The 25,516-nt window shown below is 42.8% G+C and overlaps 1 protein-coding gene across 1 annotated transcript in view; it reads right to left on the bottom strand.

Annotated features, from left to right (window-relative positions):
• Positions 1-21,257, bottom strand: part of LOC135877204 (cytosolic phospholipase A2 epsilon-like) — a 48,814-nt gene extending 27,557 nt beyond the window's left edge. The window contains exons 1-8 of the mRNA XM_065402583.1: positions 21,198-21,257; positions 20,769-20,808; positions 11,027-11,095; positions 9,791-9,927; positions 8,795-8,926; positions 6,108-6,148; positions 2,099-2,141; positions 1,403-1,466 (exon numbers count right to left, since the gene is read on the bottom strand). Of these exons, the coding sequence (XP_065258655.1) occupies positions 1,403-1,466; positions 2,099-2,141; positions 6,108-6,148; positions 8,795-8,926; positions 9,791-9,927; positions 11,027-11,095; positions 20,769-20,808; positions 21,198-21,224 (553 nt within the window). The 5' untranslated portion in view covers positions 21,225-21,257. The remainder of the gene's footprint in view (positions 1-1,402; positions 1,467-2,098; positions 2,142-6,107; positions 6,149-8,794; positions 8,927-9,790; positions 9,928-11,026; positions 11,096-20,768; positions 20,809-21,197) is intronic.
• Between the last annotated feature and the right edge of the window lie 4,259 nt (positions 21,258-25,516).

The following is a 25,516-nucleotide window of genomic DNA, read 5'->3' on the forward strand; positions in this document are numbered from 1 at the left end:
AGCAAAAAACGATCCTTCCATTCAGTGCCAATTCAGATATTTCTTGGAAATGGGATGGGGGGGAAATTCCACTCCTTCCTCCCCTGGCAGGGGCCTGGTTCTGGGTCCCCATTCTCACAGAGACCCTAGGTCTCCTCAGCCAGAAAGTACCCTGTCTCTAATCCACACAGCACATGAGCCAAGCCAGTACTGCCAGGGGTCAAGTTCTCTGCAGAGTCCCCTACACTCCGCAGTACAGAAACAGACTTCCCACACACCGGATCGCAACACCTTTTGGCCTGTCTGCCCCTCAATCTGCATCGAGGAGTGGGCAGGTGAAATTTAAGCAGCATTACAACCCCATGTGACAGGTCACAACATCACTCACTGAAATTTGGCCTGGCCACCCCTCTATCTGTACCCCAAATTTCATGGGGCCCTAGGCAGCTCTGTGCTGCATACGCAGTAGCACCAGCCCTGGCAACCAGCACTATTCCTCAGCTTCTCCCCCTCCCCCCGCAAGGGGCAGGGCCATCCCTGGGGGGCGTGGGGCCCCGGACAACTCCCTCCACCCTGCCTCTTACCCTTCCCCCCTGCTCCGCCCCCGCCCCGCACCCATTCCACCTCTTCCCCCAGTGACCCCGCACTCACCGGCAGCGGCGGGAAGCGGAGCAACCCGGCCCCAGCCCACTCTACTCTGCCAGCTGCAGCGCTCCACTTCCCGCCGCCAGTGAGTGCGGGAAAAGGATCGCCCCCCACAGTCACCGGCGGCGGGAAGCGGAGCGCCGCGGCTGGGAGCTGACAAAGTAGAGCAGGCTGGGGCCAGGCTGCTCCGCTTCCCACCGCTGCGGGTGAGTGGGGGGATCCCTTCCCCCAAGCCCCCTCCCCTGAGCGACATGGCTGGGGCGAGGGAAGGGAAGCAGAGCGGGATGCTCCAAGCCCCCTGCTAATCCCCCGGGCCACTCTGGACCTGTGGGGCCCCCAAAAGTGGCCCCCCCACAGCTTCTGCCTCCCAGACCCTGGGGGTCCTGGAGCCCTACACAGCCCCCCCCCCCCGCGGTGGGGCTGCATAGGGCACCCAAATGGCTAGGGACAGCCCTGAGCAGGACCATCCCAGACAGGTGTGTGTCCAATCTCTTCTTAATAACCTCTAATGATAGGGATTCCACAACCTCCCTTGGAAGCCTAGTCCAGTGCTTAACTACCCTTACAGTTGGCAAGTGGCTCCTAATATCTAATCTAAATCTCCCAAAGTGCAGATTAAGCCCATTACTTCTTGTCCTACTGTCAGTGAGCAGGGAGAACAACTGAACACAGTCCTCTTTATAACAGCCCTTAATAATGGATTACTCATTTTCTAACTTTGATTATAACTACTGAATCATAACATATAAACAGCCAGTTCATGAAGCAATAACCTCACTTGTGGATTGTTGCTTTAGCTTCTTTGCCTGCCCATTAACTTCCAAACAGGAAACTTCACGTGACTGTAACAGAGATGACCAAATAAATGACAAAGAGTGACACAGGTGGGATTCTAAGTGAGTCACATTGTTCTCCATCAACTCCTCTGGTTGATGAAGCAGTGACAACAAAGGGAATCATATCTAGTCCTTAGATGGGGGGATGGTGACTGTGACATATTGTTTCCATGTTGGGGAGTATAAAGGAGGAGAAAATAGGAGCATCTTACAAGTATGAACAGAAAATTAATGTACTCTTCAAGGGAGGGGGAATAATGGAATGGAAAGCTATTCAGATAACAGGTTCTTTTTAGCGAGAATAGCTTGAGGGAAGCTGCTTGTGTGTGTTTTATCACTTTTAATAATTAAGCACTAACCACTTTAGGGAACAGCATAGGAGTAGTGGCTAGGAAAATTCTCACACCTGCATTAGGAGGTGGGAAACACTGGGTGCTCACAGCTGTACCACTTTCAGTCTTTGGCAGAAGGTGACACTCTGCTAGAGTAGCAGAGAGTTCACAGCTATCCCAGTTCCAGACTGTCTCTCCATAGGAGTGTGTGGTTCGAGCACTGGACAGCACGTTTTCCTAGTGCTAGCAGTAATACCCGTACTTGTTGTGTGGGACAGGAAAGATCTCAGGAAATAAAAAGATTACCACTAGTATTCCATTAGTAATGATGTTTTCAGGACAGTCCAGACTAAAAAACAAAATTAAAAATACAAATGTCAAGCTTAGAATTATTTAAATGACTCTAAGTATATCAGCCACAGACTTTTCCCCTCCACTTTTATATTGCTCACTTAATTTTTTTTTTTTAAACTCATAGATGTCCCAGAAGTGGGCCTGGCACTAGAAGCCAGTTCTAGCATATGGGTATTGTGCAAGTTTGCATGCACTTCTTTAACAGTGAAAAATAGAAGTTAACCTTTAAAGCCCCTGATATTCCAGCCCTGGAACTGTGCCAAGCCGAAGCTGTGCACTGTGTCAAAGCATGCAGCGATTTCTTATATACTCCATACCTAAACTGTGAAGATGTTGAGATCATTAAATCTGTCTGAATGGTTCAAACCCAGGCCTTCATAAATGAAAACTGGATGCATTCATCTAAGATTCCATACTAGCACAATGAGGGGAGAATTTTCTACACTCATTTTAAAGGTGAACTGCAAAATGGAAATGAAACTCAAAATAATACCAGATTTGTGTGTGTGTGTGTGTGTGTGTGTGTGTGTGTGTGTGTGTGTGTGTGTGTGTGTGTGTGTGAGAAAATTTCCCCCTCTCTGATAAATCAGGCAATTCCTGATCTATTCAAGACATCATATAATGCATCATTCTTTGATATTACAGTTGCAAACTCACATTACAGCCCATGTAACTCATGTTATTAGTGAGGTATGGAACATAGTCATAATAATTTAGAGTCAGATCCTCAAGTTCATGTACATTGTTGCTCCATTGACTTAAATGACTTCCACCAGTTGCGAATCTGGCCCTTAAGTATTAAATATGTAAATATGCTACCCAATATTCTTTCCTTTATCAGGCTAGCTGTTATATGGAGCTATATAGGGAACATGAGCATATAAAACCAGAGATGGATGGTATGTTATTCTGGAGGGTGTGTGGAGATGCTGCAACCTGTGCCCTACACATTCGCAGTTACGCAAAGCCGATTCCAGGAAATGGACACCAAAGCTCCTGATATTTGGTTTCTGTGTTAGTAGTTAAAGTTGTAGTTAGACAGATACTGTCATTACAGTTCTTGTTTCAGGCAGGGGTAGGCAATTATGTTGTGTTTAACAAATACAAGATAAGATGGATTCCTAGATAGATAAATATGTACTTTTGAACTTTTTCACAGGAAGACCTGGCCTCCCTGTTTTTCAATAGCTGCCACAGTCAGCTCAGTGGCCTCTTGATTCATGAGCCCGCTGTGGACCTGATTCTGTTCTCAGAGACACTAGTATAAATCTGGAATACACGTACTGAAGACCATGAAGTTACAATGGTGTAAAACCTGGGTGAGCTCAGGATCAGGCTATAAGTCTGGGTTTTCATGTCACCTGCCTCTCATCTCCTGAAAATTCCACTGTCCTGTGAACATGGTAAAGAATCACAGAAAGTGTCACTTCTAACACTTTATTGGAATAAAGAAACAATTATGAGCTCCAAAGCTACTTTGTCTGTCCCTCTCCTTCACTTTCAAGCTTCTGTCAAGAACCTTCCCCAGTCCCACCATCATGCCTGACTTCCTGCTTCAGATGTAAAGAAACAATATACATAAAGCTTCAGAAGCCACCATCCCCTGTGCCTGTTGCTCTGATTTCCTTCTGCCGGACCCAAAACAGCTAACTAATGTAATCAGCTGCTCTTAGCACAGTAGGGGAAACTTCTAGAAATAATATACCAGAGTTAAAGCAACTAAGGACCATTTATTTACTAAAAATTGCAAAAAAACATGCTTTCACCTTTTGTGATTATTATCTTTTAACATTCACATTTTACACAACTTTTTGTACATCTATTTACATTTATTTCTTCTAGTTTACATGTTTTTTAAAAATATTTTTCTTCACATTTCCAAACAAGGCAGGGAGTGTGTGTGACATGAAAGCCTTTGGAGGGGGGCTGAAGGGCCTTCTGCTGCAGTTCCTAGAAGACTGAAGCACCTCCTCAAGTTGGGACATCTGAAAGACAGACAGAAGGAAGAAAGAATGTCAAGAGTCAACAACCCATTGGGCCCTCTAGGTCCCCGCAACCTCTTTATACACTGACAGTACCTTTTGGTTTGCCAGGATCTGCCACAAGTCCTTGCCTGCCCCTTGGTATCAGGGCCTAGGCTATATTAGATCACGGAGAAAGGGAATATTGGCCAAGCCAAGCCACCCAGCTAGCCTGGATCCTATCCCTTCAGCACTTCTCACAGGGTTGCCCCGTTTCTGGATCCTACCAGTGGAAACATGAAAGAGAAAGGAAACATGAGTATTGATTAAACACAAAGTTTAATACACAACAAAAATCAACACAAAAGGCACAAAACAACCACCTAAATAAAAATAACTTACCTCCTCGGTCATTGCTACCCAGGGGCAAGCAGTTGTCACCCACACACAGGCCTGGGTTATGGGCCCACAGGCAGTGGGCAATGTGTCTGCCATGGCTTGGCTCAGCTGTTGGTGCAAAGGCAGTCTGCAGGTAGGTGCATGTGCAGCTACTTGGGCTGGTCAGAACCAAAGTATCTGGTTCTTGGACCATATTATTGATATTGATACTAAGAAGTGGGGCTCTCTAGTGACAGGTATACACCTGTCAGACTGCAGGTAGTGATGTAAGGAGTGGAGGCAGAAGGCTAGAGAAGGTTTTCATCACAGTCACAGAAACCAAACAACCAAAATATTTTCTTCCCTTTAAATCAAAGTGAATTGGAATGAATGCATAAAATTAATTTCATGCTGCCGTCTGGTGATGAAATAGTACGGAAAATTCAACAAACATTTTTAGAAGTCAAAAGGCATAACTTTTCCACTGAGGTCACACTGCAGGCCAGAGTCATGAAATCAACAAAAGAAAACGTTAAAGGATCACTGTACTGTGCTGCAACCATCTTTCTGGGCCTGTGATTACACTTTCTAAATAAAATTATTATTTTAAGATCTTGGTAAGAAAGTAACAGACCCATACAAATAAGCTTTTCTTAATAGCAATCAACAAGACCTTGATTTAAGCTGGGGAGACAACAGGCAATAACCACATCAGGCGAAATTTCTTTACATGAATGATGATTAAAGCTACGATTATGTCATGGAATCCGTGACTTCCATTGAGTTCCATGACATTTTCTGCCCTGGGGCTGGAGTTCCCAGCCAGCCCTGCCCCCACAGCTCCTAGCCCCCGCCCTGGTGGGGGACTCCGCAGCTGCCCAGCCAAGGCAGGCAGCAAGGGGCTGGCGGACCTTGCAGCTGCCCAGCCGCCGCAGGGGGGCAATGACTCCCCGCTGCTGCGACAGATGACGGGGGGACTCCCCGCAGCTGCTGAGCCGCAGCAGCCGGCCAAGAGACCCCGCAACTGTCCAGCAGCGGTAGCTGCGGGGGGACTCCCTGCAGCTGCCCAGCCGCAGCGGGCCATGGGAGGACCCCCTGCAGCTGCCCAGTCATAGCCAGCAGCTGGGGGACCCCCAGATGCCACGGGGGAGAGGGGACCCCGCAGCAGCCCAGCCCCGCGGGCAGGGGGACCCCAGAGCTCCCACGCACCGCAGCAGTGGAGCACCCGAGAGCCTTAGCAGCAGTGGGTGCTGAACCCGCCTACCCCTTTTGTCAGGGATATTTTTAGTGAAAGTCAGGGACAGGTCACGGGCTTCTATGAATTTTTATTTATTGCCCGTGACCTGTCCCTGACTTTCACTAAAAATATCCGGGACAAAATCTTAATCTTGATGATGATTACATTACATGACAAGCTACCATACTCAGCTATGGAAATAAGTTGTGTACATCATTCCACTCAAGAATCCATAAGAATTTGGAAAAAAGAATTCTGGTGGGTCTGGATATTCCTTAGGCGGCAGCAGGCACATGGAACACATTCCCCATTGCCAATTTATTACTTTCCAAATTGTTTTTCTTCTACCAGTTAGAGAGTCTATAACATTCAAGGTTTTACTCACAGGTTCTGCAGTATGAACTCCACCTCCATCTCCTCCTGTTCCTGAAAATCAAAAAGAAGTGAATGAAGTCAATATGCAATAACCCTTCCACATAAGGGTAACTTTGTTGATTGTATGAGCCTGGATCCACAGGTGTACAAGGTGACTGTATCGGCAGGAAAAAATTAGCAAAGGTTACTTTAAAAAAGCTCCCTGCACTTCAGTGGAGATGGACATCACTGAATGAGGAAGAGACATTCTTAACTCTCCTAGCTAACATATCTAGCACCTTACCACAAATGCCATCATTGTTACCTGGACATAAGACATTGGGCAGATCTGTTTCCTGCCAACACCCACCATCCTAGCTATATTCTTCTTCTTCTTCTATGATTCCCATCCATCAGCTAAACAGCAATGATTGGGCCAAATGAAGTCTTTCCACCACTTTCTGTCTTGTACCAGCTTCATGGCTTTCTTCATCTTTAAACCTTATTGTTCAATGTCTATCCAACACATCTTCTTCTAGTCTAGTTCCTTGCACTCTGGTATGTATCACCATGTATGGTATCCTTTCCAAGTCCATTCTTGACATGTTCAAACCATTGCAGTCATCTTTCTTGAATTTTCTGTAATAGCATTATTTTTTGCCCTTGGTGTTTTCTTATCACTCCATTTTTTATTTTCCGTGGTCTTGAAATTCTTGGTATGTCCTTCAGCTTCAGTCAGTTCATATCTGCTGTCAAAGTCTTTCCTCATACTCCAGCGTTCTGACCCATGCAGCAGTAATGGCACAATTGTCTCATATATGCTGATTTTCATTTTTATGGAAATGTGTTTAGCTTTCCAGATCTTAGAGTTTTCCAAATGCAGTAGCAGTCAGTCTGATGCTGCTTCTTATGTCATCTTCACAATTCCCATTCTTTGTTATTAGTCTTCCAATGTACACACATTTTTCAATTGTTCTAGTTCTTTGTCTCTGACTTTGATCTTTTCCTCTTGTCTCCCAGTTGCCATAACATTTATCTTCTCTGTGCTGCTCTTCAGTCCAAATTTTCTGCTTTCCTGATCTACCTTGTCAGTTATTCCCTGTAAATCCTCCTTGATCGATGCTTTGAGGTCAATATCATCTGAGATTCTAAGATTATTCACTGTCCTCCAATATAACATGACTTCTCCCCTTTCATCTCTCAGTCCTACAGCCATTGTTGCTTCCAGTATCAAGCTGAACAAATCTGGTGATAGCATGAATCCTTGTCTTACTCTTATAGCCATCTTGAATCATTCTATCAGATTCTTGTCTACTTTCACTTCACTCATCTACATACTGTAGACCAGGGGTAATCAATAGGCGGAACACAGGCCAAATCTGGACTGCTAGACACTTTTGAATGGGCCCCAAAATCTTTTTATTTACTTATTATCTTTTTTAATTATTATTTTCTCTGGAGTCTGGACCTTGACTATACCTTGACCAAGAAATTTGGACCTTGCCAAAAAATAATAGACTACCCCCACTGTAGACGTTTTCTATCACCTTGATCAACTTTTCAGGGATGCCAGACATTCCCGAGACTTGCCATAACCCTTTCTGACACATGCAAGTTTGAAGTTTATAAAGTTGTTGTAACAGGTTTGGTTCCCAGAGAATGTTCTATTTCTCCAATACCTGTCTTATTACAAAGAGCTGATTTATTGTACTTTGTCCCAGTCTAAATCCAGCCTGTTCACCTGCAAGCATCAATTCCACATAGCTCTTCATTCTCTTCTGCAAATCTTGGTGAATGCTTTTCCCAGCACAGTCTTGTTTGTGAATCTTGTTCAATAGCTGGTGCATCATCTTTACTGTGTGTTCCTCACCTACTTGCAGCAGCTCTGCAATTATTTTGTCACTTCCTGGCACCTTTTTGTTTTCAGCTTTCTATCAAAATCTTTCCTACTTCTTCTAAGAATTCTGGCATCTGCTCTCCCTCATTAGTGCCGGGAAGCTTCCCCAGCACCATTTCATCACCTGTGTTCAGCACGTTTTACAGCTCTTCAACGTAGTCTTTTCCCAGCTATATATACTTTGTAAATTATCAGTTAGGAAAATTCTTTGAAATACTGGGCCCAATTTCCAAAACAAAGCACCTAATCTGTATGCTGAAATCATGCTCCGGATTGCGTGAATCAACATTTAGGTGCCTTGGTGCCAATGTGAGTATCCAGCGGTGGGATTTGGCTATTCTACTTAGGCTGCTCATGTTTGAACATTGAACTACCTAGGTAAAAATTATCAGCTGTTTTTATACCAGTTCAATCCAAACTGATTGGAAAGTCAGAGCTACTAACTCATGGGAAACAAGTTATGACAGAGTAATTCTGAATAGTGCTATCGGGTGCTCAAACTCTCTGGAAAGTGCAATCTTTGCAAGTCAGTGGAGAGATTTGTTCCCAGAAAAAAAACAAACCTGACCAACCGTATCAAACCACAGTCAACTTCCACTGGTCAAGAATGTTGAAATTCTGGCCAAACTCTTCATTATAATAATGGCAGAATAAATTTTCAAGCAGATTTTTCCTGTAACAATCTAAGAAAGATTGATAGACGGATGGGGGCAATCCAATCCACAGGAAGGACCAATAAAATACAGTACAAGAAAATATTTAGAAGGAAAACCCACAAAAGTGTCTCTTTCTTCAGTTCTCACTATGATTTCATTGCTCACCTGGGGATTCAACACGAACTTCACACGACCTTTATACCCAACTTGAAGTTTAGCTACGTCAAAAAGAACTGTGCAGAGTTCATCATCTTTGCTGAATCTATCTTCATCACAGACTTTCAGCTCCAGCACATTCTGGGAACAGAAGTAAAGGATTTTATAAATTATATAATTGCAAAGAACCCTGTTAGTAGGAAATCCTTGAGGCTATTCCTTGTTTAATCTATGCACATAGGGCAAGTAGTAAAAGAAGGAATGGGAGAAGTGAGAGAGTAAGACAGAATGAGTGAGGACATATTACACTTATTCTGCTTTAAAGAAATAAACTGAGTAAGGGGGGGGGGTTCCACTCAGGCCATATGTATATCTCTCTAGAGTCTGATTCTGGGCCTATGTAACTATAGGGTTCTGAATGAGAATAAAACATCGAAAAATGACCTAAAATAGTATTTCCATGCCTTAAAATGTCTCCGTTTTTAAGTCTATTATCTTGGTACCTTATAGGACTAGAAGTAAGTTATGGGCCCCAGTAAGAAACTTAGAAACTTTCCCTTCCAATGGTATAGGATGTTCATATTTAATCCTGCAGAATTCCAAGATATAGGACTTTACATATTCATAACAATGTTATGGCTAGGAAAGCAGTCACTGGCCCAGGATTGAATTTTGCCTGTCCTAGACCTCAGATGGGGGTAATTTTCTGGGGAAGAAGGAGGAAGCATTTTTCAGATAGGTTGATTGGAAAATAAAATGGCTGCCCCTTGAAGCTGTCCAGGACTTGGGAATGTTAGAATAAGTTATTGGGGAGATGAATTAATGGGCAGAGGACAGGTGAGATATGCACACATCCGTTAAGGGTCCTTCAAAGAGTTCCAGTAAATGAGTGGGTATTAATTACAGGGTGAAGTCTAAAGAAATTCTGGCTCAGTTTAGATCTGCAGGACCTATTTGGGGAACTTCAGATCCCTGACAGGAGTGGGGAGCTCTCGTGTATCATACCTTAACACGACTGTCAATCCTGTAACAGAAGGTTTCATTCCAGACTGGATTTTTACAGTTTTTGATTGTTTTGGTCCGGACCCTTTGAGTTGAGGCAGTTGGCAGCCACAGTTCCACATAGCAATCGGACTGGCTTACTGTATAAAAGGAGATAAATTATAAGTAACAGTCTACCCGATGTGCAGTATCACTGAAGGAATTAGTGCATCAGACTCATTTAAAACTTAGTTGACATGAAAAGAGAGAGTACAGTAGTTGATTTCTTCCCAAGTCTTTCTGAGACATGCATCCCAGAAAGAGGAACAGATAGTACAATAAAGCAGTATATCCCAAAAAAGGAGAAACATCCTTGTGAAGGTATAAGGGATACCATTCCTCTGGGGTCAGCGGCCTGCAGCTGGCTGGCTGATTAGGCCCACCTACTGCACCTGAAAAAAAGCTGAAACTTAATTAGCTGACCCTTATAAAGAGAGGTTTCAGAGTAGCAGCCGTGTTAGTCTGTATCCGCAAAAAGAACAGGAGTACTTGTGGCACCTTAGAGACTAACAAATTTATTAGAGCATAAGCTCTATTTTCTTATTTGAAAGACAATCTGTCATAGTGAGATTTTTTTAATCCTAAAAACCACTGAATCATTTCACCCTTTTAACCTATTTTGGGTAATCTATTGTCCTTCTTGTTACAAACATCAATCCATAAGACTAACAAGAATAAAATATATTATTTTAACACCACACAAAAAATAATTCTTGCAAGTTTTCAGCAACAAAATGCAATGCTAGCACAGATATACAATAAAGATTATTCCCTTTCCTTTCACCCCAGAAAAGTATTGTATGTTAGAATTATTTACCCTAAGATTATCTCTTTTTTCCTCCAATTAGCTCCAAGATGCTGAAGTCTGACATTTCTGTGGGTATCCTATAGTACAAGGTACTGTTTTCTAGCACTATCATAAATACAGACTATGGTAACTCCATTTAGGATTGAAATCTGACATTACAGTCGATAAGTATGGTAGTCCATGTAGACTGTAGTGTGTCAGGTACCTTATGCTTTTTAAAATCCTAGTTATACTTGGACACCCATATGGGTACTTGTACTCTGATAATAAACAGTGTGCTATGGGAGCTCTTAGTGCTTGAGTGCATCCCAATAACAATAATACTTTTATTAAATACTCTCGTTGCTTTCAAGAACTATGAGAAACAGCTAAAGAACAGTAGAAATACTCACACAAGTCAGCCTTCCGGAGATTTCTCATTCTTATTATTTTTACATGGAGCAAGTTGATAGAAGTTTCTTCTCTCTGCACAAGAATGATTAACAAGACACACAGATACATATTAAGGTGTGGATTCATCAATAGATGCGCATCTGATATAGAGGAATGAGACATAGGATGGTATGGCATGGTACAAGGGCTTTATTGGCCTGAGTTTGCAATAACCACATTACTCAAGAGAGGAAAAGGCATAAGCGAGTTACTGATACTTAGGTCATTCGAAATAAGTGATAATAAAATCTGTATATTTTACCATCATTTTCTCAGTATATTTAACTGAATTTTTTAAAATCTACTAGAGCTAAAAATGTTCAATTGTATACCCTCTCTACATCTGTGAAACAAATCTTACCTGTTTGTACAGGGCCTAGCACAATGGGGACCCAACCTCATCAGCTTTGGACATTAACACAATATAAGTAATGGAACAGACCCTAGCCCCAGTTTCTCCTCTTTGAGCCACTCTGATGTTTCAAAGAAGGAGGACACTTGTCATATGAACACAGCTTGGGATACCCATAGCATAGGTATGTAAAGCCAGCATAGTCCACCCACCCCTCTCCTGCGCACAGAATGCAGAAGAAGGCATGAAGAGGCAGAGCTGAAGCACAATGCACCCTAGCAATTCTCTGGCAGCAGAGCAGTTGCTAGGAAACTTACATAATTTAGAGCAATCCCTTTGCCCCAGCAGGTGAATTAGCTCTACATTTCCTCAGCCTGCCCAAACTCCACTCCACTGCACACTCATCCATAGAGAGCAAGATTTTGTGGCACCATGGAGACAGAGACACCCTACATGGGCTCCAGAAATCCTACCATCCATACCCCAGTGCAGCAAAACTGCACCTGTTTTGCTGTATCCAAGGTCCTTCATGGCCACAGAAAGAACACTTTCAGTCTTTTTGTAGCAACATTACAAACTCAAATTAAAATGGTTCAAATGACATAGTGGTCTATGCAATGCAGGGTTCAAACTGCCAAATTTAAAAGTACATCAAGTAGCTTATCATATATGCCAAAAGTTAAAGTATTTGCAAGTACATCAACAAACATGAATGCCCTAGGGAAACACTGAACAAGGTATGACTAATACCAAACATTCAGGACACTATTTATTTATTCATTCATGTTCTGATTTACATGATACTGATTCTATTCTAATGCATATGTGGAAAACATGGAAGAAAATACTCTGAAAAAAATGCGTACAAGGAAATACTCACATAAGCATATACATCTGTGAGATAGTAAAGGGAAACAGGTTACTCATAGTTAGGGATAAGTAGAGCCAGAAAACAATTTAAAAAGTCAGGCTTGTTTGACAAAATACCACATTTTTCACAACTGCAAATGAAAAGGGGTACGGCAAGATCACTTTCTGCTAGCAGAGCTGGTCAAATATCTAAGGGACTGGCCTCTGTGCAAATTGAGCTCCTCCCAGATCCATCTCTGGCAAAGTGCTGCAGGTGGTGTCTGGCTGTATATTCTATTTATGTCCTTCACTGGCAATCTTGTGGTGCCATTGAAGTTTTGACATCCATGTGATCATTTGCCATGTAGCCACATTCCTTGGTACATATGCTTCTGTATTTGTTGGTCTTCCATTCAAATAATATATCTATGCCAAGAAAGCCAGCAACACTGATTCATTGCTGTTGGAGGCAATTGCTGGGTTAGGCTTCAAATATCCTCATTTCCAATCTTGTCCTGCCACTTGATATGGAGCAGTTGATGAAGACAACAAGAATCAAAAACATGAATCCATTGTTCTCCAGCCTTCCTCAGTGCCCATGTTTCACTGCCATACACTGCAGTTGGCATAAATGTGGTTCTATAAATCCACAGCTCGTTAGCAAGTTTAATGACATGGCATCCCCACAGAGACCTCTAAAGGAGCTGAAACATGGCAGCAGCTGTTGCTATTCAAGTGGCCCCATTTTCGAGCATCCTCCAAGCACTGATTGTGACATTGCTCAAATATTTGACAGTTGCCACCTGCTCAGTGTCATGCCTGGACAAGTTAATACTGAACTGGTTGTAATCTGGAACTGGAGGCTGCTTGATGGTAATGGCCAGTGACATCTTTTTATCCAGCTTAATAACCAGACCAATTCTCGCTGCTCTTTGCCTAACTAGTTCAGCCATCATCTGCAACGATACACCAAACTGAGCCAACCTATGGCATATTTGAGATCTCAAAGCAGAATAACGTTCAGCCCACGATGCCACTGTTAACTCCTTCCTCAAGCTTATCCATCAGCCATTCAATGCCAATATTGCACTGGGTAGCAAAGGCCGGGATACTCAGTGTGGCTTTAGACCAGGTTGTTCCACTGTCAACCAGATCTGTACCTTGAGATAGCTTCTGAGAAGATGGATGAGTTTAATAAACCCCGTGCAGCACTTTTTAGATTTCCATCAGGCCTTTGATTTGGAGCATCAAGTTTGTGGGATCTGATGAGGTGACTCAGCATCCCTGGGAAGGTAGTATCGTTGATAGAATGGAAAGCTGCGTTTGAGTCAATGGCAGACACATGACATGGTTTTCTATCTCCACAGGAGTTTGGCAAGGCTGTGTTCTGTTGTCATCATCATTCTTCAGGATTGGCACTGATTGGTTGATGGATAAGAAAGTTGAGGTGAGCTGGTCAAATAACATTGGGCAAAAAATGTACAGGGTTAATAATTTTGCCACATTTTTCAACTAAATTACTTGAGGTAAGGAAGTACTAGTTACTAAGGAAGTATTTACTGACTAGTATATTTTACAGATGGGGAACTGAGGCACAGAGTTGCTAAGTGACTTGCCCATGGACACATAGGAAGTCTGTGGTGGAGCAGTTAATTGAATGCAGGTCTCCAAAGTCAAAGACTAATGCTCTAACCATAGATAATCCTTCTTCTCTTTATCAATAACCAACAACTTTTCGGTCTTCCCTGTTAAACTCAACAATAACCCTAGCATAGGCTAATAAGTTGGAGGCCAAAGGCCTCTGAGTTCATTGGTTACAAACACCTCAGCTTTCAATCTCTGTATTTATTTTGGACATGGCTTATTACCTCATAAACAGGAAGCACGGTGTAATCACTATAATTACTACTGCCAGAATTGCTAAAAAATTAGGTTACAAACACAGGGCCTGATCATACAGTCATACTTCATGCAGTCATACCTCAAGCAAAAGTCCCATTAACATCTATAAACCTAATTGTGCAATGCTTACTTACACATTTATTCTTACTGAAGTCAATGGGACTACTCACATGCATAAGTGCTCATGTAAGAGTTGTACAATTAGGTCCTAGGAGTGTTTTGCTAACTGATGACTCCAGGCTCAGGCGCACATATTTTGGAGTCTCCCATGAACCCAGAAATTCTGGAATATTATCCTACTGACAACTACAATTATGATTGTCTTTATCCTAATGACATTTAGTCAATGTACCCTGACTGCTCGGTACTGTCAGATATTCCATACACAATGGCCAAATAGGTTTCTTACACTCAGTTTAACAGTGGCAAAAGAATCCTTAGACAATGGACTGATATAACATGCAAAAAAAAAGAGGAGAAATCAATCTCAGATCCCAATAAGTCACCACTTATGAAAATATGGAGAGTCTTATGTGAAAAATAAAATGAAACGTGGGAAACATTTCTATTATATCAAGAGAAAAGGGTAAATACTGAAGTAAAATAGCCTGCCAAATACAATACTTATGACAGAATTTTTTTCCCTCTCTTCTATATTTCAAGATCTTAAAAAAAAAAAAAAAAAAAAGAGAGAGAGAGAGAGAGAACTAGGATATGTGCTTCTTATTTAAAATGTTATTAAAATAGAAGAGTAAAATACATTAAATGTTGATTCTGTGAAATCTGGAGCCCTTCAAGTGCAGACCACAGGCTCAGTTCTCAGCTCTGTCTGTCAGGTAGGTAGCAGCTAATAACCATTAGAGTGCATCAGAGCTTCCTGGGAGGCAGGATTTCATTTTCTTCCTTTATATGCCCCCTAACTCAAGCAAAGTCAACTGCACTTAAAGCACCTCCACTTGTATTTGCTGCTGTAACATACTTATTTCTCTCCCTTTGAAATGTCCCCTATGGAGTTTGATTTGCTACTGTATTCAACAGAATTCAATGAAGCTACCCAGCATGAAAATGGAGTTTCACAGTGATGAATAAAGACCTGTCTCTTTTTCAGGGCTATGCAAACTACACTGGTTTCAGATTGCAAGAGTTCTTGTGAAACTTTTCTTCACCTCTGATCTGCATAGGCCCATGCTCCGAGTTTCTCATTCTGATGGGTTCAAAAACGCAAAGAGAAACTGACCTAATCATTGCCATGATTCAGATGACTGTGCGTCAATACAGTGCTAATCTGCATGCTTCACATTCTTTTGACGGGGTGCAGGGCCTTAAGTAGCCGGATAATTATTAATTATTTTGCGTTTCAGCATGAGTACCATATTTTTTTGGGTCACAACCAACAACTTTCCACCAAATAAATATGTTTTATGTCAGCCACCTGATCCGATTTAAGTATCATCTTTACTAAAGCAAAACTGAAAGTTGCCCTCAGAGTCAAGTTTTAAAGTATGGCACTTCTCTGAAAAGGTAACTGTGTAAAAATGGCATCTTCTTATGTACAGATCTACCCTGTGTATCCATAGTGACATCTGCCAACTTCAGTGACAAAAATAAGGTTTTAACTGCTTTTTATTCCTATCAGCACTGAACAGCCAACCCACCTGAGAGAAAAAGAGTTGGATCCTAGTCCATCTTGTGCATCATCAACAGAAATGTTTACTAAGTTCAAATCAGTTAACCTGTGCAAGTCCCTTGAAGACAGAAGTCATAATTTAAAGACAATGGGATTGTAGGGGTGTCATGAGAGGAAATATTTGGACTACGGATCCATGAACAAGGTAATGAAATGCCTGGAGGATGGAACCCTGCTTGACACTGAGAGCCCAGGCTGGTAGTTAAAATAAACATGGTTTTTTACTTGTATACTGAGCACTCCTGATTGGATCATTTGATAGATAATAAACAAGGAACCCCACTGTACCATTTTTAGAGAGTCACTTTTGAGAGAACTCTGCGGTTTAAATCCTCACTGCACTCTTGTACATATACTTCAAACCCAAGAAGTAAAGCACAAAATGATTCCAGGATACAATTACTGTATTGTCAGCAGATTTTGCCACTAGCAATGAGAGTCACTTCTCCATGAGGCAAGGACTAAATCTCCACTTACTGAGGTGAGCTATAAATAGTCTCCAGGGACTCTCACACTGCAACCTCACAGAAACAAGCTCTAGAAGACCAGGCTGAGACTGCCATCACCGATGACCGGAGTGACCACTCCATGCAGTAAGGAACAGAACTTTTCTTCTAAAGACATCTAACACGTAGTCCCCACAGAGCTATCACAGCTGACAGAAGCAGTATGTCCAGAAGGAATGCCCTCACATATTCCCTCACCATTATCACTGCCATCATATCCTCAGTTCCTTGTAACTTGCTCCACAACTTTACTCATCTGCATAGTTTCCACTACACCAATCTCTCACTGAGACTACTTGGAAGCCTTTTTGTTTTTTCACTTCTTTAATTGTCTTCTCATTGTTAACGGATATATTGCCTGCCTAGTCTTTTGGATCATTTACCATACTCAGTAATTGTCTAACCTCTTTCTAATCCCATTCTCCTCACTACCATGCTTCTCTCACTCATCTCCTGGCTCCTGATCCCTGATCCCCTGCCTTGTCTTGCCTTCTGCTTCTCCCATTCAGTTTTAAAATTTCACCATCCCACCCTATTTGGCATCCGTATTCTTTACTGTAAACTTTCCCCCTTGCTGCCACACCTGCTTCTCTCCCAGCTGCCCAGCATCCTCCTCACACTTCCTCCCTTTCTCCCCACCACTGATCACATCTGCCCCAAAGCTGCCCCTTCTGTCATCTCCTCTACTTCTCCTTCCCCCATATGCACTTCTCCATCCTCCTCACCCCATTGACTCCAGGCCTCCAGCCTCTTTCCAAGAAGACCAGTGAAACATTAATTTGTGAGAATTTTCTTCCACATATATGCAGTTAGCCAAAAAACTTCCTCCTTTCTATATTACCAGATGAATGCGTGTGCAGAGTTAAACGCTTATGGCAGACACCAATTCCAAATTCCCACCCCAATTTCAGGGTAAACTGTCAGGTCAAATTGAGCCCCAAGTTTAGATTTTGTGAAAAATAAGTTTTACTAAAATTTAAACCAATAGAAATGCTTCTATGATTTTTTTTAAAACACCACCAATGGCAATTAATGTAAATATTTTTTAAATAAAAATATTTTCTTTAGTGTTTGTAACCCAATTGTTATAGCATGTGGCAAACGCATCAGAGGGAAACTGACTAGAAGCTAAAGAGTAACTGACTGATCTATTTTTGTTATTCACAATTAGGAAAAAACATCAAAAGTAAATATAAACAACAAACTAAATCTGACTTCAAAATTCTTTCCATTTTAAAAAACTGAGGTGCTATTTATAACACAGGAAAGAAAATGTATATTTTCAAAAGCCATTCTTTTTAACCTCAGTGTGAACATTTCAACAGTCATGTGTAATACACTGAATTGACTCAGAAAATGTGTTGTATATTTTTCCTCCCTCTATCAGAATAACCCCACTCATTCAAAAAACGATCTCCCACATTCTGACAAAGACAGAAAACAAAATTTACAGTCAGCGTTCTTTCAGTGCCCATTGCAGGCTTTTCTGTTACTGGCTGCAAACAGTACTAAGTACATTCATGGCACTTAAAATAAGTAATAATAAATAAGTAGTAATAATAATAATTAATAATGATCTGGCATTGCATCCCTGATTTGAGCTGGACGGTCACCGTTTCTCTCAGTAGGCAGACAGCCTCTGCCCTGGCATATGACACTTTTGGTACATGCTACTGGTTCATGCTATAGCTCCTTTTTAGTTGCTGGATAAGTTCCTGCTGTTCTCCACTTTGAAGTGGAATTGCCTCCTGAAAATGTCTGCAGTAACAATGGCTCCATCTTTTTCAAATTAAGTCTCTTATATATAACGCTTTAGGCCCTGAGTCTGCACTGAGAACTGCACAGGCAGACCCTGGTACCCATGCAGAGCCTCACTGACAGCAACAAGGCTTTGCATGAGCACAGGAATAGTTTCATAGAGTTTAAGGCCAGAAGGGACCATAGATACCCAAATATTAAGCACAAAGACTTTAGTTAGACCAGAACATTTCAGTTCTCAGGAGACTAAACTGTGTGACACAGGCAGAGAACAGGAAAGACCAAGGTGGCAGAGGTCCTGTCAATGGCAGGGAACTGATTAGGTGAGAGATGCCCAAAAGATCCCAGCAGGTGAACCATGCTGCCCCATGCTGTAGAGGAAGGCAAACAACCTCCAAAGTCCCAGCCAATCTGACCTGGGGAGAAATTCCTTCCTGACCCCAAATGGGGTGACTGATGTGACCATGAGCACACGAGCAAGACCCACCAGCCAGGCATCTAGAAAGAAGATTCTCTGTACCACCACAGAGCACTTGGCCTCCTATACAGTGTCCCATCTCCAACAGTGGCCAATCTCTGAAGATGTGAAAAAAACTCAGAACCTGCCCATATGGTTCTCAACGCAAGCTATACACTAGCTTCTATCTCTACTCTCTAGCAGTGGACATGTTGCCATAAACCTCAGAAAAATCCTTTCCCTCCATCCCCCCAACTTTTTTTCCTACTGTAACTATAGGATGTAGCTTCATGCTATTTACTTCTCCAGTCTGCTCAGTGAAAATCTGAACTACTTCTTAATAATAATCTTCAACAATGACTTTTAAAGGCATTTCTAAACATCACGGAAGGCCTTACAACAAAACTATTCCATACTCCAGGCTCCCTGGAAACCTCTGAAGACCGAGATAAAATCCCCAAATATATATCTCTTACCTTCAAATTTACAATTTATACCTGAAGAAACCTTCTCTAGAAACAATACCCCAAATACCTCAAACCTATATAAGAAATCCACATACAGGTGGAGCAGGAAGTGGTTGTTTTTACTGAAGGCCAGATTTTGCTGACTAGTACCTTACTTCCTGAGTTGCCCCACTGAAGTCAATGCAACTACTCTGGAGCAAGGTGCTACCCAGCATGACTAAGAGCACCAGAATCTAGCACTCAGGCACTTCTATGAGTAGAAGCACACTTTAGGACTGAACTGTGGAGCCCTTATTCACAGTGATGGGCACTTACTCAACTAGCGTCATTAGTTTCAAAGGAATTACTTGCATGAGTAAGGGTTCATCAGTGTGAGTAAGGAGTCCACAATCTGGCCCTTAAGAACTTCAGGAAAGCCCATTTATTTAGAGGAACATTCCAGCTACAATCACTACACCCCCATCCCTCTGTGAGCCTTCTTTCCTTTGAAGCATTTCTTCTCTCTGTTTCACCTGCACATCTACCAATGTGATATATGCCATCATGTGTCAGCAATGCCCCTCTGCCATGTACATTGGCCAAACCGGACAGTCTCTATGCAAAAAAATAAATGGACACAAATCTGACATCGGGAATCACAACATTCAAAAACCAGTAGGAGAACACTTCAATCTCTCTGGTCACTCAATAACAGATCTCAAAGTGGCAATTCTTCAACAAAAAAACTTCAAAAACAGACTCCAACGTGAAGCTTCAGAACTGGAATTAATTTGCAAACTGGATAGCATCAGATTAGGCCTGAATAAAGACTGGAAGTGGTTGGGTCATTACAAAACCTAAACTTAATTTCCCCAATACTAATTTCTCCCTACTGTTACTCACAGCTTTTTGTCAACTGTCTGTAATGGGCCAATCTCTTACCACTTCAAAACTTATTTTTCCTCCCTTGGTATCCTGCTGTTAATTGACTTATCTCGCTAGACTGACCTCACACTTGGTAAAGCAACCCCCATCCTTTCACGTATTTATGCCTGCTCCTGTATTTTTCACTTCATGCATCTGATGAAGTGGGTTCTAGCCCACGAAAGCTTATGCCCAAATAAATTTGTTAGTCTCTAAGGTGCCACAAGGACTCCTCGTTGTTTTTCCTCTCATAGTGTTCCCCGTCCTATCATTAGCCTCTAAATTCTCCAAGGGGGGAACAAATGTGTACACCTTACACCAATAAACATATTTCTGACACATTCCTTGTAGGGTATGCTTTAAAATTTGTATTGCGTAGTGCACTTAAAGTGCTATGGCAAAGCACTACAACTACAAAAAGTAAATCAAATAAATTGAAATTAATAAATGACAGAGGCTCCGCTTAAATAAATCCCGTCTCTGAAGGGTTGGAGACACTGAAAGAATACATGTTCCTGCACCGAAAAACACAGAGGAGAGCAAGACATTAAAATGAACACAGAATAGATAGTGCCTAGATGCAGTATGACAATGATAGGCACACATTAGAAATATCATAGATAGATAGATTAGACTGGATAGATCCAACTGTTATACATACAGGTATTTCACCCCTCAAGTTAAATTGAATGGTGATTAGCAAATATGTCACTACTCTCCCCCCCCGCCCCAAACCTCCAGATTTTGTTCCTAACATTTTCTGTACTGAATCTTATAATCAGCACTGGACAGCATTTAATGATGTTCCATCTGTTTAGTACCCACCTGTCTCATTTTTTGTCCTGAGATGCTGCTTAGGCCCTGAAAAATCAAGAGAGCAGAAATGGTTACATTTAAAAAAATCTTCCATTTCTGCTTTTATTATAATTTCACATTTACAATCCCACATTAAAACCAAATTTAAAGATACTCAATAAGCCCTCGGAAACCATGATAGTTCCCCACTGCACTGAACAGCAGGTTATTCTGCATACACTTGTTTTATTAATGTTGTTGGGCATACAGTTTAGTTACAACCACATGCAGTAGGAGGACAGCCCTTGCAACTGCGGATACCTGAGGAACAGCAGACTTGCTCTTCCCAGATCCTCCCTACAGTTCAAGCAGAACTCTCGCCACTTCTTCTCATGTGAAATATCTGATTTGGATCCTCACACAATTTTGTTGAGCTTTGGTGGGGTTTTCCTTACCTGATTGGAACTTGAATTTGATCCCATTGCGCTCCCTGTTGCATACAAGTCTGCTGTTAAAGAGGGCACTTGAGTACTATGTCCCGCACAGCTGGCAGTGATTCCTGATAGAGATTTACAGTCTTTACACTGGCTGAAGTGGACAAGCAGGTGTTTTATTAACTGACTCAGAGCCCCACCCCTCTGCCATTTCCAAAAATTAAGCAATCTCTTCCTCCTTTCCTCAACCTATTAAGGCAAGTCTACTGAGTTAATGGAAGATGGGAATATTTATTTTGCAGCTGCCTTGATTTACCTTACTGAGGACACTGAGATCAGTGGGGCCCCATCCTCTCAAGTACAGCTTTCTAGCAAAAAACAATAATAATTAATAATAATTAATAATGTAGTACAGTTATACAGCACCTGTAATCCCCAAAAGATATCAACACACATATGGCTAATTAATTTTACAGCACTGAAAAGCATACTGGACACTTTACAGTACAACTATAAAGTCCCTACCCTGAAACTTACAAACTAATTTTAGATGTGACTAGTGGAGATGAACAGTAGGGAGGGGACAGGATAAGGAAGGGAAAGGGTTACAGCAATAAGAACCTGCAACTTCACAGTAAGAATTTGCTCATTTTAGTGGTTCAGTTAAAAGGAATTAATATATATAAATATAATTCATCCCAGTAGTAGTCCCTGCCAGCACCACACCTGAGAGACACCCTCTGAGGGACAATGGCTTCCCTATGTCCTCCATGCACCAGAGTGTAAAAACTAGATCTACTCAGGAATTTTTCAACAAAATGGTTTTTCAGTCAGAAAATGCCAATTTGTCTAAACCTAAATTTTGCATGGGAATGTGCCAGTTTCAACACAGCTCTTGTCAGGGAAGGTTTCTCAGGTCCAGGATGAAATTGCTGGTCAAAATCAAAGACAAATGGAGCACCCGCTCCCCACCCTCAGAATATCCAACAGCCTAGTCATTAGGATGCTTGCCTACAATGTAGGCGATGCAGGTTCATGTCCCTACTCTGCCTAGTTCACTCTTCCCTCCCCACCTGCTCCAGGACTTAGGAAGCCCATGCAAGGAAGTTATAGTTCCCTCCAGGGGCATGTAGTTAGGCCCAGTCACAATCTAGCTCATGCTGACTGTTATTGTTAACTCACTTATTGAGGGCACCAAAGAAAATCACTTCATAAACTATATACAACACCACTAAAATGCAGTCATCTGTAGGGTGGAGGCTAGCAACCAACAGTACAGCACTTGGGAAGGGAGGAGTGGTAATTTTGTCCAATGACAACCCCTATTATTCTTACCAAAGTTTTTGGTGTATTTTTAGTGTCTGTGTAGTGCACACAGTTCATAAATAAGGCTACGTTTATGTCACGGAGGTCATGGAAGTCACGGAATCTGTGACTCCCAGAGATCTCTGTGACATTCTCTGCCTCAGCCCCGGGGCTGCGGGACTCTGGAGCTGGAAGCCAGCAGGGCCCTGGCAGGGTTCCGGTGAGAGCAGCAACAGGGGACCCCCTGTGAGGTTCCAGCGACAGGTGACAGACTCCTGAGGGGGCCCTCGTCAGGGTTCCAATGATGGTGACAGCCTCACACAGGGGGAGGGGGACGCCTCGGGTGAACAGCTGGGGGTGTCCCATTTTCTCTTTGGGAAATATGGTCACTCTGCAGCTCCCAACCACCATGGATGGGGGGGGCGGGGCTGCAGCTTCCAGCTGCCACGGGCAGAGGGGGGGCCCCACAGCTCCCAGCCACCAAGGTGGCAGGGGAAACCATGGAGCCGCAGCAGCAAGTCACAGACAGGTCACAGCTTCCATGAATATTTGTTTATTGCCCGTGACCTGTCTGTGACTTTTACTAAAGATAACTATCACAAAATCTTAGCCTTATTCATAAGATCTCATCCCAAACACACACACACACACACACACACACACACACAGGAACCACCTGGTACTAATACAGTAATGTCCCTGACTCCACAGTCATACACTACACAGACAGCTATAATCTTGTGCTGGTGCAGACCCAATTTGAAGTATAAAAGCTCTGGATGAAAATCTGAATGTTCAGCCTCTGAAGGACTCCTTAGAAATGTATTTTTAAAGGACACTGAGCATCTGCATCCCAAAGAGAACCAAAACCTCCCCTTATCCCTGTTTCACAACACCTCCCTGAAACAAATCTACGTTAAATTATTATGAATAAATTTGGGTGGAGCACCCACAATTGAGGTGCAATTTCCTTGTGCATCTTGTAAAACTGGTTTTTCTAGCCTTTGGATGAGGAATATTTCTCTAGAGGAAATTCAAGTCACCATCAGATCTTTCACTGGTAGTCTGTTTGTACTAAAAATGCCAACAGACTCATCAGACAAACCATTTATCCTGGACCAAAGGGGATATGAGCCTTCTGCCCATGGCACAGCCAGAACATATTCTCACACTTGGAACAGAGATGGCACAGAACATTTATGTCATCCCACCTATTTCCCTGCCACTGCAGGAAAGTTTCCTCCATTACATTTTCCTGCACTTTTTATTTTGGGATAGCCCTTGGGTTAAGCCCTGCCTCTGACATCAGAGCTGGTTCCAGTTGTTGCTAAGTATTTGACGAATCCAGATTACCGAAGAGGAGCAATATCTCCTTTTCCCTTTACTAACCATTCCTTGACTCTGCACTTCCTGGAGACATTTTAAATACGGAGGGCACTGACTGAATTAACAAGACTTCTGACACCTCTTTTCTCCCCACTCACTGACCTCTTTTACTCTCTGACTAAACATGTTTGGGAACCACTGTGACTTTCCACCTATTCTCCAGCCTCTTCCTTAGTTCTATCCAAGGCTCTTTTTTTCCTGCCTCATTACACTTCCCACCCACACTCATTTCTTTAACCCCTAGATGAAGGTCAGATGGGCTCAAACCTTGAGGATTGCAATCCCTCAGTGCCCATCTCCTTCGACAATCTATGTAAGGCAACTGGAATGGTCCTAGTGTCAAATTTCTTTTTAAATCTATACATTAGACCTACCCTTCCAAGACCTTTCCCTAGCTACTAGCATGCACTCAGCTATCACCTCCCATACCAATGATCCAAACTCCCTCGGAAGCAAATATTTCTACTTGATACTCTTTGGGCCTTCATGGGCCAATGGATGAGAAATCTGTCTCCTGCACATAAGTTTCTCTCTTAAGTTTGACAGTTCCATTGTTCCAGTGGAACACAGCTGTCATAGGAGACCATGATCATGCAGCGTAATGTGGTCCCTTTAAGTATCCTGGACTATTTCCATGAACACTTAAGCAAATAAGGTCTGAAACTTTGCATTTGGCCTGGTATTCCAGGGGAAACTGGTGAAGAGAGAACAACAATGGAATGATGTGGTCTCAGTGGCTGGTGCTGTTAAAGCAAACAAGTTACTGTGTTCTGAACCAATTTTTAAGCTGACTGTTTCATACTTGGGCATAGTTAATTACATCAACAGCAGGGGCGGCTCTATGTATTTTGCCGCCCCAAGCACGGCAGTCAGGCAGCTTTCGACGGCACGCCTGCGGGAGGTCCGCTGGTAACATGGATTCGGCGGCATGCCTGCAGGAGGTCCACCGGTCCCGCAGCTTCGGCGTACCCACCGCCGAATTGCCACCAAAGCCGCGGGACCGGCGGACCTCCCGCAAGCTTGCTGCCGAAGGCTCCCTGACTGCCGCCCTCACGGTGACCGGCAGGCCGCCCCCCGTGGCTTGCCGCCCCAGGCACGCACTTGGTGCGCTGGTGCCTGGAGCCGCCCCTGATCAACAGACCAGTATTCATAAATGCATGGATCACCGTGGAAAAGTCAATCTGACAAGAGGGGACACACTATTCATGCCATATGTAGATGGTGTTTTTCATGGCCATGGCTATTTGGATGTCCACAAACACAGGAGTTCAAGCAGATACCATGAATGCAGGCTGTCTTAATAATCTGAAGGCAGACACCCTCCCTGGACAGCAATGTTATAGATGTTCAGCAATGTTCCATCTTCCCAACTGCACACCTCAGTGCAAATAGCTGCTCTTTACTCTGTCACTGATCTCAGCCAAGTCCTTGCATATGTGGAAGATGATGTTGTTTGTGCCTGATGGGGAGATGATATAAAGCTGGATATCATTTGCATATAGCTGATATTTTAAGTTCATGCTCGTTTACAATCTCTCCAGAAGCTGCACACAGAAGTTGAACAAGATGCATCCCTCAGTGACTCCTCAGAGGAGGATTCTAGAGGCAGAGAAGCATGTGCCCATCATGACTGCCTGGGTGAGGTCTGG

Source organism: Emys orbicularis, chromosome 4 (assembly GCF_028017835.1).
Source record: "Emys orbicularis isolate rEmyOrb1 chromosome 4, rEmyOrb1.hap1, whole genome shotgun sequence".
Lineage (NCBI taxonomy): Eukaryota > Metazoa > Chordata > Testudines > Emydidae > Emys > Emys orbicularis.